The sequence below is a fragment of the Sesamum indicum genome, linkage group LG2, assembly GCF_026168435.1.
Source record: "Sesamum indicum cultivar Baizhima isolate 11 linkage group LG2, ASM2616843v1, whole genome shotgun sequence".
NCBI lineage: Eukaryota > Viridiplantae > Streptophyta > Magnoliopsida > Lamiales > Pedaliaceae > Sesamum > Sesamum indicum.
In genome coordinates this window covers 19,988,178-20,011,339 of record NC_142658.1, presented here as the reverse complement: position 1 = coordinate 20,011,339, position 23,162 = coordinate 19,988,178, and the positions used below count along the sequence as shown (strand labels likewise).

General features: G+C 35.4%; 4 protein-coding genes across 5 annotated transcripts; 2 read left to right on the top strand and 2 right to left on the bottom strand.

The window, feature by feature from the left end:
- The first annotated feature begins 860 nt into the window (after positions 1–860).
- LOC105156280 (vacuolar-sorting protein BRO1) lies at positions 861–9,734 on the top strand. Its single transcript, XM_011072374.3, has 9 exons — positions 861–1,400; positions 1,904–2,211; positions 3,362–4,315; positions 4,954–5,043; positions 5,141–5,209; positions 6,079–6,219; positions 7,195–7,243; positions 8,124–8,227; positions 8,885–9,734. Exons 1-9 carry the CDS (start codon positions 1,031–1,033, stop codon positions 9,413–9,415), a joined length of 2,616 nt encoding a protein of 871 aa, XP_011070676.2. The 5' UTR covers positions 861–1,030; the 3' UTR covers positions 9,416–9,734.
- Positions 9,735–10,020: 286 nt separating this feature from the next.
- Positions 10,021–12,024, bottom strand: LOC105156279 (loganic acid O-methyltransferase). The gene is made up of 3 exons (XM_011072373.3): positions 11,635–12,024; positions 10,859–11,524; positions 10,021–10,637 (listed from the first exon to the last, which is right to left on the bottom strand). The coding sequence occupies exons 1-3, from the start codon at positions 11,833–11,835 to the stop codon at positions 10,296–10,298; spliced, it is 1,209 nt and encodes a 402-aa protein (XP_011070675.1). The 5' UTR covers positions 11,836–12,024; the 3' UTR covers positions 10,021–10,295.
- Positions 12,025–16,181: 4,157 nt separating this feature from the next.
- On the bottom strand, positions 16,182–17,615 carry LOC105156277 (loganic acid O-methyltransferase-like). 2 transcript variants are annotated; one of them, XM_088877819.1, is made up of 3 exons: positions 17,371–17,615; positions 16,609–17,267; positions 16,182–16,537 (listed from the first exon to the last, which is right to left on the bottom strand). In XM_088877819.1, exons 1-3 carry the CDS (start codon positions 17,500–17,502, stop codon positions 16,186–16,188), a joined length of 1,143 nt encoding a protein of 380 aa, XP_088733945.1. In that variant the 5' UTR covers positions 17,503–17,615; the 3' UTR covers positions 16,182–16,185. The 2 variants fall into 2 exon arrangements, with proteins under 2 accessions (XP_088733945.1, XP_011070674.1); XM_011072372.3 differs by having other exon boundaries at positions 16,315–16,495; positions 16,614–17,267; positions 17,371–17,602.
- Positions 17,616–19,511: 1,896 nt separating this feature from the next.
- Positions 19,512–21,108, top strand: LOC105156276 (loganic acid O-methyltransferase-like). Its single transcript, XM_011072370.3, has 3 exons — positions 19,512–19,748; positions 19,844–20,497; positions 20,621–21,108. Exons 1-3 carry the CDS (start codon positions 19,617–19,619, stop codon positions 20,978–20,980), a joined length of 1,146 nt encoding a protein of 381 aa, XP_011070672.2. The 5' UTR covers positions 19,512–19,616; the 3' UTR covers positions 20,981–21,108.
- The last annotated feature ends 2,054 nt before the right edge of the window (positions 21,109–23,162 follow it).

Sequence of the window (23,162 nt, the reverse complement as noted above, 5' to 3'; positions counted from 1 at the left end):
TGTTGAATATTCTGCAAACTTTGTGAATAATGCGATGTTTAAGGACCTGATGCAATTTTCATTCACCAATTCTAATCCTCAAAAAATGAAGTTGAAAGTAAAACCAAATGACAAGGATGAAATTAACATAACCCAAAACATGATGGATGATCTTTCAATGAAATGAGAAAGTCAGGGTCCGTTTGTGCTCAATCTATTCCGCTGGTCCAAAAACCTAAGAAAGTAAAATAAAAGTTTTTATGGTAAAATTCAACTACCTCTCCTTAAATTTATTATAATTATAAAAGATCTTTTATTATTTAAAAAAATTATAAATATTATTTTAAATAAGAAATTATTATGTAGCTCTTACATGGTGAGCAAAAAATTATTATTTCAATATTTTTTCTTAAAGACGAAATGTTTGAAAAATTAGGGCACACAAGTCTTTGGAAAATTTTAGAAAATTTTGAAAATATATAAAATTATATTCATAATTCAAATGGATATTTTGATAAGTTTATCATAAATATTAAATAAAAATTTAATTAAGGTTAATAGAATAAAATCGTTGTTAGATGATGATAAAGTTACAAAATATTTTTAATTTTTTAAATAATGTAGAAGTATTATAGTTATGTTAAATTTAAGCGAAATTGATTGTAATTTATCCATTTTTTTTTTCTTTTTTAGTTTATCCAAAATTTTAATTTCACGTTGATATTTCCAATCAAATTGTGATTGACTGACTTATTCTTTTAATTTCACAATCGCCCCATGAAATCTATGTAATCTTGCAAAACACCCCATCTATTTCCCCTGGACCCTGGCTTAAGGCTTTAGCACTCCTTTCCAACTAAGCTAAAACAAAAAATCATTAACCAAAAGAAAAGGGGGAAAAAAGGACGTAAATAAAAAATCAAATCACAGAAAATAAAGCAGATGGAAATTTCTCGTCGTTGACTAAAATCTTCATATAGAGTTTCTTTCTATTTAATTTCATTATCACGACTGCTTTTCCCATCCACTGCCACCGTTCCAACCACCAGTAATGGCGTCGCCGTCGTCAACCACCACCACTAACATCATGCTGGCGATCTTCGAGAAGAAGACAAACTCCCTAGACCTCTACCGCCCGCTCCGCAACTTCATTGTGATAAATTATTCTGAGCGCGAGGCGCAGAATTTGGAGGACGATCTAGAGACTCTGAAGCAGCTCCGCTTTGACGTCGAGCGCGGTGGCGCCTCGGATTCTCCGTCGGCTCGACGTGACCTCCTGCAGAATTACTATAAAGCCCTTTGTGCGGTGGAGTCCAGGTTTCCAATTTCGCCGGACGCGGATCATGTCAATACGGTGTCGTTCACTTGGTTTGACGCTTTTAAGACTAAGCAGAAGGCTTCTCAACAGAACATACATCTAGGTAGGTGCTTTTCTTGTATTCATTCATGAAACAGTTTATTTGCTCGTCATGTTGTAGAAGTTTTTATTAGAAAATTCATATGTCTATGCGTCATCCTTAGCTATGCAATTCGATTACAAAAGGGAATTTAGTGCTAGTGGAATTCTATCGGACGGAAATGACAGTTGCCAGAGCACGCGGCAAAAATGTGAACATGTTTTCTAATTGAAATAATCAACAATAGAATATGTTTGATCTTCGGCGTTGATGTCTTTACTGACTTATTTCACGTGAATCTCTTCAATGTGGATTCTGGAGCAGCAATTCAATCCCAGAAAAAGGAAATGAGAAAGAATCTTCTTGATAAGAAGTTCTTTTGAGAAATCTGTTAGTTTTAAATTTATTCACAACAAACAACTGTACAGGCATAAATCTTGAAGACAGGACATCATTTTTTATTTTTCTTAAATGTTGTTTGCTATTCCTAAAATAATATCATTGATATTCTAGTTTAATTTGTGTAGAAAAAGCTGCGGTATTGTTTAATTTGGGGGCAGTGCACAGTCAAATGGGACTAAGTTTCGACCGATCTGCGGTGGAAGGAAGGAGACAGGCATCACATTCTTTTATAGCAGCAGCTGGCGCATTTGCATTTTTGAGGGATAATGTGGCAATGAAGGCATCAGTAGGAAGTTCAACCACGCTGGATGTGTCTGTGGAGTGTGTGGGAATGTTAGAGAGGTTGATGTTAGCTCAGGCTCAAGAATGCGTATATGAGAATACCATAGCCAAGGGAAGTAGTCCTGGAGTCTGTGCAAAGATTTCAAGACAGGTACATCTGCAAACTGAAAGTTTTCCCACTTCCTCGCATTTTATTTACTGATCGTATAGCTAATTATATTTTGCAAAATCTTTTGGGATTTAAAATTGTGCCTTAAAAGTATTTTGCCGCAAAAAGTAACACATGGGACATAGCTTTGCTTCTTCTTTTAACAAGAAATTAGAGGATACAAAATTTCTGAGGGCCAGCATACAAAAGTTAACAAAATTGTGAGAGGCAAGTGTATGAATTGGGAAGCTTAGTGAATTTTAGCCTATGGTTCCAGATCTATGGATTTAGCAATGATGAGTATGATCTGTTTGAGTTTACTATCATTTGGAGTGAATGATAAGTATGATTTTGTTTGACTTTACTCTCATATGGGATGGACAAATTTATACATGTGAGAGAAGCATCTACCTATTTGCTCTGAGCATCAAGATGGTTATGGCCTTCACATAAGCAGAGGTGTCGAGTCCTGTGATCACTCCCTTGGTTTCACAAAATTAAATCTGAAACCCTTTAGATTGTCTTTCTGAGGTCTGATTATATGCTTCATGCTTGGAATTGAAATGTTCTGAACATGTAGGGACGTAATTCCTGGACAACTGCCACAACACAGGACAATTCTTTTAGCACCCTTTACTTTTTTATTTTTTTATATTATTCTATTTCTAGATCAATTTCCCGAATCTTGTAGAATTGAACAGCTTCAATCCTGCTCATGGGAAAGTTTTTAATGCTCTTTTGCCATATTGAAGAGTCAGAATAGGTTTTCTAGGGAACTAGTTGCTATCTGCAGCTAATATGATTATTCCTAGTAGCTGGTGACTTGGTTCTATGGGTTAACTTCATTAGATCATATATAGTCTGTCTCTCACAGGGAACAAATTAACCTAGAGGGATACTGCTCTATAGACTCTCAAGACCTGTTTTTCGTGATATTTTACTTGTCTCTCAGTCAGAAACGAATAATTGTCTAATCTATAATGTGTGAAAAGTTAACTCAAGTTCATGGTATATGTCCACTAACTTTTGGCTGCGATATGGTGGGAAAAGATTTTGTAATTTCTGAAGTCGAATCTCACATATTGGGACATAACAAATTTTTGAAGTCTTCTGTTTTATATGTGACCATGATTTATGATGACCTTTATTGCAGGTTGGGTTATTCTATGAGGAAGCTTTGGCAGCATTGAGTGTTGCCCCTTTAAACCAGCACTTCGATAAAGCGTGGATTGCTCATGTTCAGCTGAAGGCAGCTTTGTTTTATGCTGAGGCTTGCTATAGATATAGTTTAGAGCTACATGATAAAGAAGAGATTGCAGAGGAAATTGCGCGATTGAAAAGTGGGGTTAATGCTCTGTCTGAGGCCAAAAAGTCATCTCCCAGAGGGGCAGCTCAACAGCTCTTGGATGCAATAAACAAATTAGAAACTAGTTCAAATCGTAACCTGGAGAGGGCTGTGAAAGAGAACGACAGAGTGTACCTAATGAGGGTTCCTCCTGCCAGTTCTTTAGCACCACTTCCCACTTTTTCCATGGTTAAGCCTCTGCCAATGAATGAGGTGTTGGATGCTAGCAAGGAGAAAATGTTTGCTACACTTGTTCCTGATAGTAGTGCAAAAGCCCTTTCTAGGTACACTGAAATGCTTGATGACATCATTAGGACCCAGGCTGAGAAATTGCAGCAGGGAAGTGAACTTGCTCGAGTGAGACTGAAGGAAATGGATTTGCCTGATTCAATTCTTGCTTTGGAAGGAAATCTTACTCTGCCAACAGCTTTAAAAGAAGATGTGGAGGCAGTACAAATTTGTGGGGGCCCTGCTGGTTTGGAAGGTGAGCTTCAGCAACTAAAAGACTTAAGGAGGGTAAACCATGAGCTCTTGGTACAGATAGAGGAGCAGTTGCAGAAAGAGGCAATGGAGGATTCACAGTTTAGAAACCAATTTGGAACTCGGTGGACGAGACCACAATCTAGTACCTTAACAAAGAACTTGCAGGACAGGTTGAATAGGTTTGCAGGGAATTTGAAGCAAGCTGCAGAAAGTGATGCTCGAATAGAGAGATCTGTGAGAGAACATTCTGCACTTATGTCAATCCTTGACCGCCGGCCAGTAAGCCTTTAGACCTACTTTTGGGGTCTGCTTTTTGATGCATGTCTTAGGCTTCTTGAGTTGGTCAATTTATTTGTTCATGACCAAGACATGGAGTACAGCAGAACTTTCTTAACTTTTATTTTTAGTACTTCTGGTTGTCTATATTTACATCTTTTTAGATGGTCATACGTGAACTAGTATGGTAAAGTGGCATGCTTCTCTTGCTAGTAGGAAAAAATAATGGTCTACTTGCCCCTGCAACCTGAGAAACACTGGTGTCTGTAACACCAAGTAAACATAGGCTTGTCTGTTCTACTAGATATTGATTGACTGTATAGGCTGTTATCACGGAATTTTGAGTTCTTATTTTTCAACTTTTCTCCGTCTCTGATACTGTCACTATTTGGTGACTGCCACAAAAATTGCCTATTATTTCCCATGATTATATGATTACTAAAATCAAATAACATGAAATTGGAAAAATGAAATCATGGTCCATCAACTTGTTCCTTGACTAAAATTAATTGATGCAAGCCTTCTGGATTACCAATGGATAGCTTTATTATTTAAATTTTTGCTTCTGATTAAACTTTATCTGTGATTGTTCTTGATACCAAAGCATAATCCTTGTGTTTGTGCTGTTTGGATTGTGATAGATTGAATCAGCGCTGCCAACTCTGGCTAAGCCAATGATGTCTCTGGATGCCAATGAAGATGCTGTAGTTGGAGCATTGAAACAGAGCTTGGTAACTTCATATTACTGAAGCTATAGTTCAAATTTTCTTAAACTTCATTTGGGACTGGTGCATCAGCAATCTTGTGACTGATTGGACATGTTTGCAGAGGCAACTGGAGACTCTTGGTGCTCAGAGAGCAGGTCTTGAAGACATGCTGAAAGAGATGAAGAGGAAGGTATGACAGATTGGTTCTGTAATTTGGTCATTATATGTATTTGTCACGTCAAAGATTCTGTGCTACAAGAGTTGCACTGGGAGTGCTATTTGTTCTAACCTCAAGCAGGAATGTGCTCAATTCCAGTCCTGACTGTTTTCAGATCTATTAAGTAAAAGTATTTCTATATGCAGGATCTCAGTTATATGGTTGTTTTTTTTCTTTTTTCCATTAGGGTGTTAAAACTTTAAGCAGGGGTCTTCTCTGAGTTATGGAATCTAAGTTTTTACCCTAAGCTTATTATTAATGAGCTGTCTAGTCATAGTTTTATCTCAGTTGGAAACGACTGTATTTCTATTTCCATGGATATGATCTGTCCTGTTTACTGAAAATTACCAGCTTAATTTTCAACCTTGTTTATTTTAGTTTTAGGCTCTGCTGCTCTGTCCCTATTCAACATGTAGAAATTTTGTGCACCTAATTGTAATTAAATTTGTATCTTTTAAATGACTTCAATCACGTAAAGATGCTGCTTAAGATCATTTCTTTTTGTCATTTTTTCAAAATCAAATTAAGTTAGGGTAGATTAATCTATGTTTTGCAAGGACAAGAAAACAAGGGCGACAGAGAGTCATGAACTTAAAAAACGGGGGAAGTTATAAGACTAATATTGTGTTCTAATAGAGGTAGCTTTTAAGTCTTCGTGTCTATGTCAGAGAAACTTTACAAAAGTTAATAATTGGACTTAAGTTATGTGAATATAGTTAAATCTTGTATTGTTCGACTCAATCCTTTGTTCTATCAGAATACTTGGTAACGTCGTCTCTCCTCTATTCTGGTTCATTTTCAGATATTTGTTTGATTTGTTGTGCTTCTGGTATGTGCTTCAGGATGATATACTTCCCAAGTTAATGACCTCAACTGGCTCCCACGAGGATCTTTTCAGGAAGGAGATATCAAAGTATGATAGCATTTGCGAAGAAATCGCTCAAAACCTCGAAGCTCAAGAACAGCTATTACTGCACATTCAGGTCTGCATTTAGATTGTGCCAAAAAAACAAAGGTCTGCATTTAGTTCATTATGTCAATGACCATTTACTTCCATCTTCTTTTTGTTGGGAATTTGAATTAGTTTATGCTGCGCTGCTTATATTCTGACACATTCTTTTTGGTTTTAATGGCTGTTTTGTGTGAGCAGTAATACAGACAATGGGCCATAGGAACCTTAGTTTGGGGCTTTTGTTGCATCTATGTCTCTCAGACACCCACATACAAATTGCCAAAAATTTGTCCAGTCACATGCATGAGTAGTGAATAATTGATTACCAAAGATTTAAATATTTGAAATCCTGGTTCGCATTATTTTGAAGCTGATCTCAATATTCAAGCTCTTTGCTAATTGTCTCCTAAGTCTCTGTCATTCTGTGCCATCAATTATTGATCTTTAACAATTAAGACTTCTAATACTTGTATTTATAAGTTTAGAAGAAATGGAACTTCTCGATAAACTGAATCGACTGGTTTATGTGGTCCCAAATGCAAGTGTATTTTGGAAGTTTTTGGATTTGGCTGTGATTGGGCAATAATTGATGGTTGTCTTTCAACCTTTCTAATAGAAAGAAGTCCCTTAAAGTTTATCTGGAAGTAGGCTTATATGCTTGCTAGCCATTTTATCTTTTCTGATATGGTGAGGAAGGAAGTTGAATTACCAGGATACTGCCTCTTTACAATTTATCTGGCTTTGGAAGCATAAAGGATTGTCCTGGCAGAAAAGGAAGCAATTGTAAAATAAAATGTCAGGTTGTTGAGATGGTTATTATAATCTGACTCCTGGTTCATGTTCTGCAAATTCGATGCAGGCCTAAGATTGCACGTACAGCTTTGTTTAAGATTACCTTGCGAAGTGCCGATTCTTTGAACTAGTTTTGTATTAAGGATTAGATCAAGAGCTTTACAAACCACTGAAGAATTGTTCATCTTAAGATGATCTTATATGTCTTGTGCAGGCCCAAAATGATCAGTTTGCTGCTATATTTAACCTTGAAGATTATAAAGGTACAATACTCTGTCATAATGTTCTGGGGTCGTACAAGAAATGTTTTATGCCCACACATATAGTCATCTGTTTTCCTGGTCTATCCAATCAAAACTAATGTCATGATGTACGTTTCCTTAGGGTTAACTATTCGTGTTCATTTATATATAGTATTTCGGTTTTGGGGTCAGGTGATTTAAGAATTAACATGAATCACCTGGTTGTCAACCTATCAATGGAAGACCCCATTTTCTAGTTCGGGAAATGTGTTTTACTCCTCCAGCTTATGCTTTGTATGGTATGGAGATGGGAGGGGACCCTGAAATTCCCCCACCGGTCTTGGTGTTTTGCTTTATAAAAAAAAAAAGAAAGAAAGAAACTCTGTCAAAGAAACGTGAGTTCTGATATGGATTTTACTGCTATCAATGCATCTCATGTTACACGAATGAAGCTCTAGGTATATTTTTGATGATTTAGAAGTATGCCATCTTATTCTAGCAAACATCTTTCATATATCTATTGCAACTTAAACTGAGAAGATTGGGTTATAGTGACGCAGAATCTTTCTGTTAACCATTCTTTTCCATGACAAACAAGTTTATAACTAAAACTTGCTAGTTCTTTATCCCCCACCCCTCGCCCCCCCTCCCCTGTTGCATCCTTCTCCTATAATTTTGTTGATGATGCCATAATGCATTCAGGCTGAATTAATATGTGAGCGGATAACAAGTGGTGTCATGGTTGATTTTCATTTTTATTTTTATTTTTTCCCTGAAGCAAAATCTACCCTTTTTGAGATCCTTTTACTGGGAAGCATTTATTCCAGTACAACTGCTTTCAGGATGCAAATAGATTATCATGTTTGCTCTGTGTTGATGTTTCCTTGCTTTCAATCCTCAGCATCTCGTGAAAAGGGCTGTAGACAGATTGAAGCTGCTATAGCTAAATTCCGTGAAATTAAGGAGAACATCAATGAAGGACTGAAGTTCTATGTTACCCTTCAGGTACTTACAATTCTGTGCTGACTGTAGGCTACTTACTAAACTAGCTGGAACTTGTTGGTGAGAGGAGCTTGGATTTGAACTCTGTAGGTCAAACAAGAAATAGGATTTCCCGGTGTATTCAGGATGGTACTTGGACTTAGATATTTGGAAGTAACAAATAATAGGCCTGGATTTGAGCATTGTGCTGCCAGACTCCTAATGGGTCTAAAAGAAAGTAAACCTGTAAAAGTATAGTGATGATTGGAACAGTGGTTTCACCTGCCTCATTTAAGATGAAACCATCCTATACATTTAAGAATGTGATAGCACTTAAATAAGGAAGAAGAAGAGAAATGAAATCATTTTGCATGAAGAATGCCAGATATAGAGGACTTGTTACCACCTGAACTGCTGATGGTAAAAACATACATGGTTTTCCAATAGCTCATAGAGGGAGCATCCTTCAATGATTGTTTGTTCTAAATGAAATTTGCGACTCATTAGTAACTGAAGGGAAAATGGATGGTGGGCTGTGGTTCAGCTTTATTCTCTGTGTATAGTAAGAGTCATACCACTAGCTTTCTGAGAACAAGATGATTCATTAATGTTCTCTTCTAGTTTTCTGTTTTGATATGGAAGACAGAATTCATCTCTGAATATATACTTCTGTTTAAACAGGATGCTATTACAATTGTAAAGCAACAATGCAGTGATTTTGTGATGACTAGAAGTATCCAGTGCCGCGATATGATTGATGATGTTCAGAGGCAAATATCAGGTCTTAGTTTCCAGGATGGCAAAAGCACTACTAGTGGCCACTCTTTTCCTTCTGCTGGCCCTCCTTATCACTCTCAAAGATCCAACTCTCAACAGCAACTGGATGTTGGGAACATGCCCAACTCATCTCATCCACAACCCCCAGCTTACCAGCCACCTCAGCAGCCAATAGCATCTGGATATGCTCAAACTCCTTATGGGAGCCAGCAACAGCCACCGCCTCCCTATCATGCACCTGTTTCAGGCCCATATCCATCTCCCCAACACCAGCCACCTGCAGTTAGCCATGAATACGGGCAACCTGCATATCCTGGTTGGCGGGGCCCATACTATAATGCACCTGCTCAGCAACCTGGATCAATGCCGCGCCCGCCTTACACAGTTCCATCTCCATATCCACCTCACCATCAGAGTGGCTACTACAGACAATGATAATTTTTTCGTTAAAATTTGTATGTAGTTTCATTTGTTAACTCTTCACTTTTCGCTTGTTTCGATAGAATGGATCTGGTGCCGTTAAAGTCTAGACCTAGGTTGTAGTACTGTAATGTAAGTGAGCTGCATCTTCTGTCCAGCGGCCGGTATGTACACAGTGCTATCCTCCATTAATTTTGGCGTCTGCATAGTATATTATTTAAAGAATATTCAGAAATGGCTGCTGATATTGTTGCAATATGGCTGTGTAAAATGAACTTCGTAAGACTTTCCTGTGGGATCATTGTTCAGATAAAGACAGTTCATGGATTCTGCATTCCTCTGTGTCAATCTTCTAGTGTATGTTGTAGATGACAATGTCATTTATGCTTTCTTTAAATGGTTTTCTTGTTGGCTAGAAGGGACTAAATATTCCATAATTGCTCGGCTTAGTGGTTAGCAAGAAAAATCAGATGAGAGGAAACTTTTGATATCTTTCACTTGATTTCTGTAGCTTTTGCCTCTTTGATGGTGGTTTGAGTAGAAAATACACATAGCAGGTTGTGAATTTTTGATAATTCTTATTGGGTCAAAGGATCTCAGGCTATAACGCATACATTGAATTGATATTGTTGATGCATTATGCGCTGAAACTTTTTGATTCACTGAGAAAATCCATCCCCGGTTACAATGGTAGCCTTCACTATGAATGCTGCATTATTAAAAGGATCCTAATGCTTCTTCTGATGCTCTTTTGAGTAAAAGTGCAGCTTTATTCTCCTACAAACCTTTAGCTTGTATGGATGGGCAGTATTGTGGAAGTTAATATTATAAAATAGCAAGCCAATGCTACTTCAGATGTAGTCGTGTCGCAGATGGAAGAAACCATGTTACAATATCATTCGACTTTGCGCTTGAGAAGGACAAATATTATTATCGATTTCTCATTGTCAGGGTCTAGGAAATGCGGTGAAGCTGCAAGTTTCTTTGTGTACAGCTCGAATAACTCATCCATGATTTCACTTCCAAAGTGATTTATCAACAATCCCTCAAAGACTGCCCTGAGGTATGTGGCTCGTGCATTAACGCTGCGCAAGGTGCGTTTCCCTGGATTGTTTAGTATTTCCATCCTTTCAATATTGAAACTGTCACTCCTCCCTATTATTGTCTTTAATTCGTCTGGGATGGTAAAATACAATGGAAAGTTGAACGAGTCTACCTTCTCTTCTCCAAACCTTCCCTGCAATCAAAGTAGTTTTAGAACTTTGAAGCTGCGTGATTTGATCAATACAACTGCATGGTTGATAGAATTTGCCTGTAGAAAATTTTAATGGCTGGAGGTTTCTGTATCTTGCGGTTTCTTACATACTGTAACGTGTTTAGAGGGAGACATATGGTTCTTTGCGAGGCAAAGAATAGGGGATCGTATGTTTCTAATGTCAAGTTAGTGCTGGAATTTACCTTCTTGGCCATGTCGACTAGGCAAGAACCTATAAGATCCATCTCCGTTGGGGTAGTGTAGGATGTGCCAGAATTCTTAAAAGCAGGTACTGCCGGAACAAGAAGTGCCATTAGCCCTCCTTGCACCAGCTCTTGCGCCCTAGCGTTCAAGAACGCCCCTATATCATTGACATAATGGTTTGAATAGGCTTCAAAAACTTCCTGTCTGGCTTCTGTATAGTGAACTTTCCCATTATTCCATGCTGGAGAATTATGGTCTGCCACTGCCTTTGGCACTTCGGAGAGCCAGTTAAGGGCACAAGAACAATAAGCAAAATCAAGGGAAGCATTCGGAAAGAGGCGGCCATGAAAGGGACCGGGAACTCCTGCAGCATGGTAACTCCTTTGGGGTGGAAGTGAAAGGAAAAGGGTGTTGAAGTCATTCATGACTTGATCGTTAAAGAACACTTGAAAGTCTGGGATTTGGGAATTTAATCCTTCTGTCTGGAACTTTTTCTCAACAGCTTCGGTGATTATTTGCATAGCCGGAAATGAGTTATGTCCTGTTGAGCAGCCAAAATCTGCAATCCGGAAAGACTTTGTGTTGGTTAACAAAAGCTGCTTAACGTCAAGTTTCATCGAGATTTCTTCTTCAATGATTGGTTTTGCAACATCTACCACTCCTCTCTGCCGGAAAAATGAGATAGGTTAGTAACTTCAAAGTAGATTTTTACCTCCCTGATTCAGTGATTTCTTAGTGAATACCATGATATGTGTTTGAATCAGAAACTACATACCTGGTAGGATGAGTTTTGGGCATAGCTAGTAGGTCCTTCTCCACCATTCATGGCATAGAGGTTCGATACAGACGTTTCCATAGTTTGTTCACCCGGATTGAGCTGGATTCTATGCCTGGAATCGAGCGGGGAGCTCAACGTCCTCCGTATCGACATCCGTGGATATTGGAAGCAGTTCACCATGGCATACAATTGAGCCATCTCTCTACAGGTTCGTGTGCGTGTGTGTGTCTGTGTGTTCTGGAGTTGTTATTTATGCACATCCATCTTTATTCCAGAAATGCTTGCTTCAGCTACGGCGGATAGTTCATATTTAGCATCCCGCATTTATTGTACTTGTATCGCGATTGGTCACTATCTCTCAACTGTACACCAGTCACATCACAAGTGCAATTGACATTATTTTCTGTTGAAGCCTCCATTTCAGACAAGTGGTAGAGATTTGAAATTATAATGCAGATTGCCGGTGGTGACATATAATTCAAATACTTTGCTACTATTTAACTCGAAACATTTCATGCTACGTATTTGGATATGTTATCAGATGAATTATTACATAATGTAATAATATTAAAAATCAAAATAATTGCATTTTTATATAATGATCTAACAGTGTATCCCACTTAATATGTTCACTTAGCTGTCATAAATACGTGCCTAGAAGCAAATTGACAGAGTGATGGGAGGCGGCTATGACCACTGACCAATTTGCAGCCATTACGCTGCATTACGCAATCAATTCAATTATGTTGCTTGAAAATATATCTCATACTTCTAGTAACACACAAGAAATACAATGAATAAGCCCCATACAACAGATTTGCCTTCCAAAAATAACAAAACTCCAATTCATAGGTCCGCATCTTTTTGAACGGTGGGGTCGAACCCGGTTCTCATGACCTGCTGAATGAATTATTAACCATAAATCTTTTTCTCATTTGATGGCTTTTTAAATGACATGTGGTTTGTGCATACGACTTTTGGTACAAAAACTTTTATAAATATCAATTGAGCTATTTCAGTAGGTATGGTATTTATTACTATCAAATCTCACTTTGCGACCTTTTTATTTTCGAGTTCCATACTAACTTAAGTATTAGAAGATTTCAATTGGAACCAGTACTTCAACAAGTCTAACGTTTTGTGTTGCCAATCTTATTTATTCAGATAAAAGTAATCATTTGGTCGTAGACTCCAAGTCCAAGAAGTCATAAGACCATCGTCTGATCATGACCGAGTGATAGAAGACCTTGACGTGGATCATTCTTTCTGAGATGTTTCATCCTATGTTGTGAATTAATAATAGTATTAAAGTTTGGCATATATGCAGTTGCTGGTAATAAAAAAAATGTTGAGTATTTATTATGTAAGTATCTTTTGGGTTGCTGATCATGTGGGGAACAAAAACACGTTATTGCTTGTTCAAGTTTGTAAGTTTTGATTTCCATTTGGATGCCGAGTTTTGTGACAATGATCGTAAGTGCCGATAATCATAATCATTAGGATGAATAGTTTGATTATGTGATTAAGGAAAAATTCTAATTTAAGTTGAATTTTATAAATTCGAATAAGTTACATAGCAAGGATAGTAAATTGTTGCATTGTGGTTGTACAATTCATGAGAAATATCAATGACATGATAAGTGTATTATACTTACTCTACAATTAATTTGATTTGACCAAACCTAATTTAGGTAAAAATTTTCCTTCTTTCAATGGTAAAGCCAATGAAGGAGCAGAACATGGGCCTAATTGGGATAGTTTGCTTATTGTGTAATTACACCTCATGATCTATGATTTATTTATAAAAGTACATTTTTACATCCTATGATCTATGATTTATTTACATAAACCACAGGTAAATTGTATTTTTGATCTCACCGGACAGACCCATTCCCAATTTTGATTTGAAACTTTACGGAGCAATAATTTCGACCCCAATCCTAATTTTTGAATGGCGTTGACATAAGAGGGGTCACTTGCGGACTTTTCAAATGCAATTTTCAGACAAAAAAAAAAAAAAAAAGAAAGAAAAAAATCTAACTCCCTATTTTTTCTATTTTCGCCTAATTTCTAACCCCAAGTCAAACACTCACTCTTTTCAGTTTTCTTGGCACTTATCTAACAAATTTCATATTACAGATTACACAAGAACTAAATAGGAATTTAGTTAATTAATATCGACCACTACTGAAAGATCATTTTGCAAAATATTGACCATTACTAACCATCATCTGGGTTTTCCTATGGCTATTTCTACTTAGTTTCTTTCTCTTGTACATTCCTTCAACGCAATAAATCAGGAATTGTTATGATCGCTTGCATACGTTGATGGAACTAACCACTTAAAAAGCCCACAATTGCCTCTGCCTCCTTGAAAAATAGGTATAAAACCTCCTATCAAAATTGTCACTTATCTAAGAGGTCATCAAATGAGCATCTTTATGATAATAGCATTCAATATTTATGGTATCCTGAGAGGATTGCGACATAATTGGCCTTTGGTTTTTCAGCCTAAAATATGGGGGGAAAAATCCAGAAAAAATGGCTGTAAAATTTTGTGGCAGACTTTTGGAGCTTTGATGGAAGATTTGTGGATGTATTATGTATATATGGGCAGAGGGGAAGAAAAGGTTTTGTGGATTCTATTTTTTTGACTATTCATGTGAGTGTGCTGTTAAAAACTAACAGCGTGTGATCAAATGTGTCTAAAAACTAAGAATTTGGGATTAAAAGTGTTGATTTCGTAAAGTTTGGAGGTCAAAAGTGAAAATTGGCATATTCGATGGGACCAAAAGTGCAATCATCCCTAGAAACCACTTATGTCTTTTGTATGATTATAGAAATCATCACTGACTGTAAAAAAAAAAAAAGATTACTTATGTAATGTTGTTGACATTTTTAAAATGTATGTGTAATTTTTGAAAAAATAAAAATGATTTTTGTAAATAGTGTTAATTTTTTTGATGGACGTATGTGTAATTTTTCAAAAAACAGAAAAGAATAATTTGTATAAAAAAAAAAACTATGGAGTGTAGACCTATCCCTTTTTATTAATCTCTTGTCTAGTATGAATTGTGACATTAATGACATAGCCGAAAATTATAATTGTAGCTGTATGAGTTTGGCTATATGGTTGTACTACTACAATCAACTTCATAGGTGAAAGAAAGAGTATGCCAATTCTCTACCACTAAAACACGAAAACTTCATTACACACTAGCAGGCGTGATAAGTTATTTTTGCGTGTATATAATAAATAATTTTTTATATTTATAATATATAGTAAATAAGAATAAAATATATAGACAAACATACATGACATTTCACACAAAAAAAAAGAAAAAAAAAGGGGTAATCAACACAACAAAAAAATTGATGTCGTGGTGTCATAAATCACCGTTTATGAATAAAATTTTTTTTATATATATTAGTATAGATATAATAACAGAATAATTGTAGCTATTGTTTGTACTCTTCCGTCTTTAAAAATTACAAACGTCTCATCTTTAAGTTTTCACATATTGAAATATTTTTTGGGTGAATTACAACAAATTCTCCTAAATTTTTAACATAATTATAAATACTCTTTACTATTTGAAAAATTACCTATACCCCATAATGTTCAATGAAATTATATAATTTTTGGATGGATGACTAAAATTGTCAACTTTGCCCCTTTTGTGTTTTTTTTTTCAAATTAAACAATTATAAAAAAATCAAGCGAGGTGGATGAAAAAAATTATAAAAAAATATTCACTTTGTTCATAATTTATTTTTAATTTTAAAAAAATAAATAAAATTATAATTTATATATAATTATATAGGTATTTTGGTTAGTTCATGATAAAAACGAACGAAACCTAACTGATAGAGTTAGCTGTTAGACAACTGTTAAAATTAGAGCAGCATTAATAATTTCTCAGATGATATAACACATTTATAATAATGCCAAACCCCATAAGAAATGATTGTAATTTAACCAAACTTTATCATTACCTTCCTCCCTTGCAGGATTAGATACAAACAACATCCTATGTTCTCGATCATAGAAACCTATTACCAGACTTACCAATATGCATGATTTACTTAAAGTAAGATGCCATGTAAAATTTGGAAAGAAAATTTCGATAATTGTAAGAGAAGGAGAAATAGTTCATATATGCTAATACTATTTTTTAGGGGATATTCACATCATCAGAAGCATTAGAAAAGGATCACACATCTTTACAAACAATTTTTTTTTAATTAAACCAAGTTTGGTCAAATTAAACTAATTATAAAGCAAGTGTAATAGTGTATCATACTTTCCATATGATTGGTTATACTTTTAGAATTTTAGACCAATCATACCATAAGTGTATTAAAAATGCCATACAATTAATTTAAGTCCTACCAAACTCAATTTAAGTTAAAATTTTCTGATTGAACGAGACAACTTCTAACACAAGCTTATTATGAGCAGGATGGATCATGATCTCTACTTTTGATCATATGGTTTTTCTTCTTGTTTTTCTTTGATGACATCCACCAAAGCAAGAAAGCAGTAAATCAAGAAGCAGAACAATATGATTCCAGTTTACGCTGGAGGAGGACAAACATTATAATTGACTTGTCACAATTGGGATCTGAGAAAAGCGGTGAAGCTTCAAGTTTCTTTGTGTAGCGGTCAAACAATTCTTCGATTATTTCGCTTCCAAAGTGATCCATCAGCATTCCCTCAGAGGTTGCTCTGAAGTATGCAGCACGGTCTTTGGGGCCGATCAAGTTGTGCTTCCCTGGATTGTCCAGTACCTCCATTCTTTCGATTGTGTATTTGTCATTCCTCTCTATTATGGCCCTTCGCCTCGCTGAATCTTCCCTGCAATAAGAGTAACAGCTCTTTTTTTTGGTGATTTTCGTCCTACAAGTTGTTATATGACGAAATTGAGAAATAGGCAGGAGACATTTTTTTTGGCGTAATGGGTGTTGGACTGTACCGCTTTCGCCATGTCCATGAAGCATGAACCGAAAAGATAAATCTCGGTGGTCGTTGTGTAGGCCGAGTTGGGATCCCAAGAAGCAGGGACTGCAGGCACAAGAAGGGCCATTAGCCCTCCAGGCACCAGCTCCTCTGCTCTAGAATCCAAGAATGACTCTATATCCTTGGCATACTGATTGGCATACTCTTCACACACTTCTCTTCTAGCTCCCAAATAGTGAATTTTCCCCTGGTTCCATGCAGGAGACGTATTGTCCAGCACTGCCTTTGGTACCTCCGAGAGCCAGTTAAGGGAACAACTGGAATAAGCAAAATCAAGTGTAGCTTTCGGCAACAGCCGGCCATGAAAAGAACCCGGTACTCCAGCAGCACCATAAAGTCTTTCTCGTGGAAGTGAATTGAAAAGAGTGTTGAAATCATTCGTGACTTTATCATTAAAGAACACGTAAAAATCCGGGAGTTGAGAAATTAATCCCTCTATTTCAAACCTTCGCCTGATGGCTTCAGTTATAATTTGCATGGCTGCACAAGAATTGTGGCCCGTTGAGCAGCCGAAATCCGCAATCCTGAAAGTGGATGAAAGGTGTTTGATATCTAGTTTTCTGGAAATTTCTTCTTCAATTATAGGTTTTGCCACATCCACAACTCCTTTCTGCATTTAAGAGGTTGTTACATACTTGAAATTGAAGGCTTTGTGTGTCAAAATTGGTTCATAAACAGTGTGGTAGCTGGAAAATGAAAATGGATAAATATACCTGATAGGATGAGTTTTGGGCATAGCTATGAGGTCCATCTCCACCATTCATAGCGTAGCGGCTGAGCATTCGTCCAAGTACTGGAGATCGGATCGAGCAACGCCTACACAAATATGGTTGGAACATCTTCATTTTCTCAATTTGTTTATACAAATCTATCGATTCTTCATTTCAGCAATAAACTGTATTTATGGTCAGCACTAACAAACAATATTGCGCGTATGAAGATAGAGGATACCAACTAGCACAGTTTGGTGTTTACCTAACTGTGTTAAAACTATAATTTATTCTTCTTCTTCTTTTTTATTGTGTATTATTTAGGGTGTATATGTGAAAATTTCTGTTGTTTGATAAGTGATTTTTTGTAAACAAAAGTTAAAAGTTGTATCAGAATAAAAAGTGGTTAGTGATTGTTAAAAAAAGTAAAAAACAAACAAAAGCTAAATTGAATAGTCTTAGGAAAATAATTACTTTTAAACCACTTATGTTTTTACCAAACTAGAAATGAGATTAAAAGTGTCGATTCCGTAAAGTTTGGAGATCAAAAGTGAAAATGAGCATATTCGGTGGGACCAAAAGTGCAATTATCCTTAGAAACCACTTATATCTTTTGTGTGATTATAAAAACCATCACTGACCGTCAAAAAATATAAATTATTTATATAATGTTGTTGATATTTTTAAAGTGTGTAATTTTTGAAAAAATAGAAATAATTCATGTAAATAGTGTTAATTTTTTTGATGGATATATGTGCAATTTTTCAAAAGACATAAAAGAATAATTTGTATAGAAAACAAAAAATTATGGAGCGTCGACTATCCCTCTTTATTGATCTCTTGTCTAATACGAATTGTGACATTAATAACATAGCCGAAAATTATAATTGTTGCTGTATGAGTTTGACCCGCTGCCCCAATAGCTTCGTTCAGGAGCGAACTTTGTGGTGTGCTACTACAATTAACTTCATTACACACTAGCAGGCGTGATAAATTATTTATGTATGTATATAATAAATAATTTTTTATATTTATAATATATCGTAAATAAAAATAAGATATATAGACAAACATACCTGATATTTCACAAAAAAAAAAAAAAAGGAACACTAACTTAGGAGTAATCGACATAACAAAAAAATTGGTGTCGTGGTATCATAGATTGCCGTTTGTAATTGAAAAAGATCTTTTTTTCTTTATATATTAGGATAGATATAATATCAGAGTAATTGTAGCTACTGTTTGTACTCTTCCCTCTTTTAAAACTACAAAAGTCTCATCTTTAAGTTTTCACATATTGAAATACTTTTAGGATGAATTACAATAAATTTTTTTAAAATTTAACATATTTATGAATACTCTCTTTACTATTTGAAAAAATATCTATACCCATAATATTTTATGAAATTATATAATCTTTGGATGGAGAACTAAAATTGTCAATTTTGTTCTTTATTGTACTTTTTTGTCTTTTCTTTTTAAAAAATTAAACTATTATAAAAAAATCGAACGAGATGGATGAAAAAAATAAAAACTATAAAAAATTTATTCACTTAGTCCATAATTTATTTTTATAAATTTTAAAAAATAAATAAAATTATAATTTAAAAATATTCATATGGGTATTTTAGTTAGTTCACTATAAAAACGTATTATTAATTTCATAATTAACAAAATTAGAGCTGTTGGACGACACTAAAATTAGAGCAGCATTGTTTTTCAAATAATATAACGTATTTATAATCATGCTAAACCTTATAAGAGATTGTTGTAATTTACCGAACATTAGCATTACCTTCCTCTCTTGCAGGATTAGATACAAACGACATCCCATGTTCTCGATCACAGAAAATTAACCTGGCACCAAACGTAACAATATGCTTGTATACATAAAGTAAGATGGTATGTAAAAGTTGTAAATTTCGATAATTGCATACACAAGCTTATTATGAGCTAGATGGATCATAATCTCTACTTTTGATTATATGGTTCTTCAATTATTGGACAGGAAAAGGCACTGCAAAAAGGAAGAAGAAGAAGAAGAATTTGGTATTCAATTATTTGACAATCTAAATCATAACCGAATCGAATACCTAAATTATAGTTTTAACACGGTTAGATAAACACCAAACTGTGCCAGTTGGTATCCTCTATTTTCGTACGCGCAATATTGTTAGTTAGTGCTGACCATAAATACAGTTTAATGCTGAAATGAAGAATCAATACATGTGTATAAACAAATCGAGAAAATGAAGATGTTCCAACCATATTTGTGGAGGCGTTGCTCGATCAGATCTCCAGCACTTGGACGAATGCTCAGCCGCTATGCTATGAATGGTGGAGATGGACCTCATAGCTATGCCCAAAACTCATCCTATCAGGTATATTTATCCATTTTCATTTTCCAGCTACCACACTGTTTATGAACCAATTTTGACACAAAACCTTCAATATGTAACATGCCTCTTAAATGCAGAAGGGATTTGTGGATGTGGCAAAACCTATAATTGAGGAAGAAATTTCCAGAAAACTAGATATCAAACACCTTTCATCCACTTTCAGGATTGCGGATTTTGGCTGCTCAACGGGGCACAATTCTTGTGCAGCCATGCAAATTATAACTGAAGCCATCAGGCGGAGGTTTGAAATAGAGGGATTAATTTCTCAAATTCCGAATTTTTACGTGTTCTTTAATGATAAAGTCACCAATGATTTCAACACTCTTTTCAATTCACTTCCACGAGAAAGACTTTATGGTGCTGCTGGAGTACCAGGTTCTTTTCATGGCCGGCGGTTGCCGAAAGCTATACTTGATTTTGCTTATTCCAGTTGTTCCCTTCACTGGCTCTCGGAGGTACCGAAGGCAGTGCTGGACAATACGTCTCCTGCATGGAACCAGGGGAAAATTCACTATGCGGGAGCAAGAAGAGAAGTGTGTGAAGAGTATGTCAATCAGTTTGCCAAGGATATGGAGTCATTCTTGGATTCTAGAGCAGAGGAGCTGGTGCCTGGAGGGCTAATGGCCCTTCTTGTCCCTGCAGTCCCTGCTACCTGGGATCCCAACTCGGCCTACACAATGACCACCGAGAATTATCTTTTTGGTACATGCTTCATGGACATGGCGAAAACGGTACAGTCCAACACCCATTATGCAAAAGAAAAAGAAAAAAGAGGTTCTCCGGCCTATTTCTCAATTTCATCATATAACAACTTGTAGGACGAAAATCACCAAAACAAAAGACTCTTATTGCAGGGAAGATTCAGCAAAGCGAAGGTAGACTCCTTCAACATTCCGGTATATTTTCCCATCCCACAACAATTCAAGGCCATAATAGAGAGGAACGACAAATACACAATCGAAAGAATGGAGGTCCTAGACAATCCAGGGAAGCGCAACTTGATCGGCCCAAAAGACCGTGCTGCATACCTCAGAGCAGTCTCTGAGGAAATGCTGATAGATCACTTTGGAAGCGAAATAATTGAAGAATTGTTTGATCGCTACACAAAGAAACTTGAAGCTTCACCGCTTTTCTCAAATCCCGACTGTGACAAGTCAATTATAATGTTTGTCCTCCTCCAGCGCAAACCAGAATCATATTGTTCTGCTTCTTGATTTACTATGATCAAAAGTAGAGAACGTAATCCATCCTGCTCATGTGTATCGTCACACTTGCTATGTGATTAATTTAGTTCGACCAAATTTGATTTAATTAAGAATGTTCCCATTTAATGTTGTTTGTATAGATGAGTGATCCTTCTATAATGCTTCTGATGGTGTGAATATCCCCTGAAAATTAGTATTTGCATATATGAACTATATTTCTCCTTCTTTAACAATTATCGAAAATTTCTTTCGAAATTTACAACTTTTACATACCATCTTACTTTATGTATACAAGCATATTGGTAAGTCTGGTACTAGGTTAATTTTCTATGATCGAGAACATTCTAATCCTACAAGGGAGGAAGGTAATCATAAAAATTTGGATAAATTATAACGATCCTTTATGAGGTTTGGCATGATTACAAATACATTTATTTGAAAAATTATCAACGCTTTCCTAATTTTTACAGTCATCCAATAACTAACTCAATCAGTTAGATTTTCATTTATTTTGTTATGGTGAACTGACCAAAATACATTTATGATTATGAATTTTAATTTTACTTATTTTTTAAAGTTTTATATAAAAAAATTATGGACTATGTGAACAATCTATTTTTATATTTTTTTTTTCATCCACCTCATCCGATTTTTTTATAATTATTTATTTTAAAAAAAAGATAAAAAAATACAGTAAGGACAAAGTTGACATAAATCCCCCATCTAAAAATTATATAATTTTATTGAACATCATGAGGTATCGGTAATTTTTCAAATAATAAAAAGAACATTTATAGTTATGTTATATTTTCTTGATTATGATAATTAATCATGACAAAGAATCATATTTTTGTAATACTACTTACATCTAACAAGTAACCCAATGAACATATTGCTCGTTATAGTTGTACATATATGATCCGGGTCGAATAATGCGATCTCGAGATTCGATCTCCCTTCAGAATGTCAATTCGTCCAAGACCAGATTTTGGGTTCCCTGAGAATTAAAACACGAACCGTGAGCTCGTCGGGCACGTCCCCGACAATGACCCTCCGTCGCTCAAGTTAGGTTGATCGAGAGAAATAGGTGCGATCTAGAAATTCGGTCTCAATTAATACGTATCAGTTACCTCATTTATGGTGCGTCGGGGTCTATTTATAGAACACAGTTGTACGTCAAGTACTGGGCCACGTGGCCTCATCTCGTCGGTGCGCGTCCTGATCGAACGGTGGTCATTATCCGGGTCTTCGGTCGGTGTACGCGATCCGGGTCGGGTCAACTGCGACCCGCCTGCTACAACGTACGCGGATCCTGATCGCGAAATGACTATAATGCCCTTAATGAGGGGCGTTTCGGTCCTTTTGTAGGTGCGATATTTGGATACTCATCAATATATTTTTATAAATGATTTATTAATTACATGTATAAATAAATGTATAAGTATATCTATATGTGTATACTTGTATTTTAGTATATAAAACTTTTCTTCAAGTCATGGACCGAGGGAGCTACGGCACATACATGTTTCAGGAATTGAATTAAAAGTAAATGTTTTGCCTTTAACCTGCCTTACTACTTTAGTTTGTATCTATACTCTTTTTCTTCTTTCTGTGTTTGTCTGCTTAATTAAGTTCTGTAGCTTGTATTTTGGGGACATCTGGTCTAGGGATGGCAGAGGAGTCGAACCGACTCACGAGTTTTGTGAGTTGGCTCGATTTTGAATTTGATTCGAGTGCGATTCGAGCTCAATGCTCTCTATTTATAGCTCGTCAGTTTTTTTTTTTTTTTTTTTATATATACTTTTATTTTTAAATTTTTTTAATTCCATATTCAATATTTTATTAATTTTATACTCAAAATTGACCATATATTATGATTATTAATCAATATCATATATTTTATTTTAAATAATAATAAGCTATTGTATTTTTATTTGTACATTTAATTTTTATACAAAACAAGCTTAATCAACAATTTAGTAAATTTTAGTATTTTTTTAAATAATTATTTAATATGACACACATAAATTTATGTTATATTTTAATATCTTTAGATTAATAATGAGAATCACTAAATTTCGATATAAATTTATAAATAATATAATAGACTGTATATTATTTTAATAATAAAGCATGAGGGGGTATTGTTATGTCTGCATATTATTTTCCAAAAATATGCTTATTCAATTTA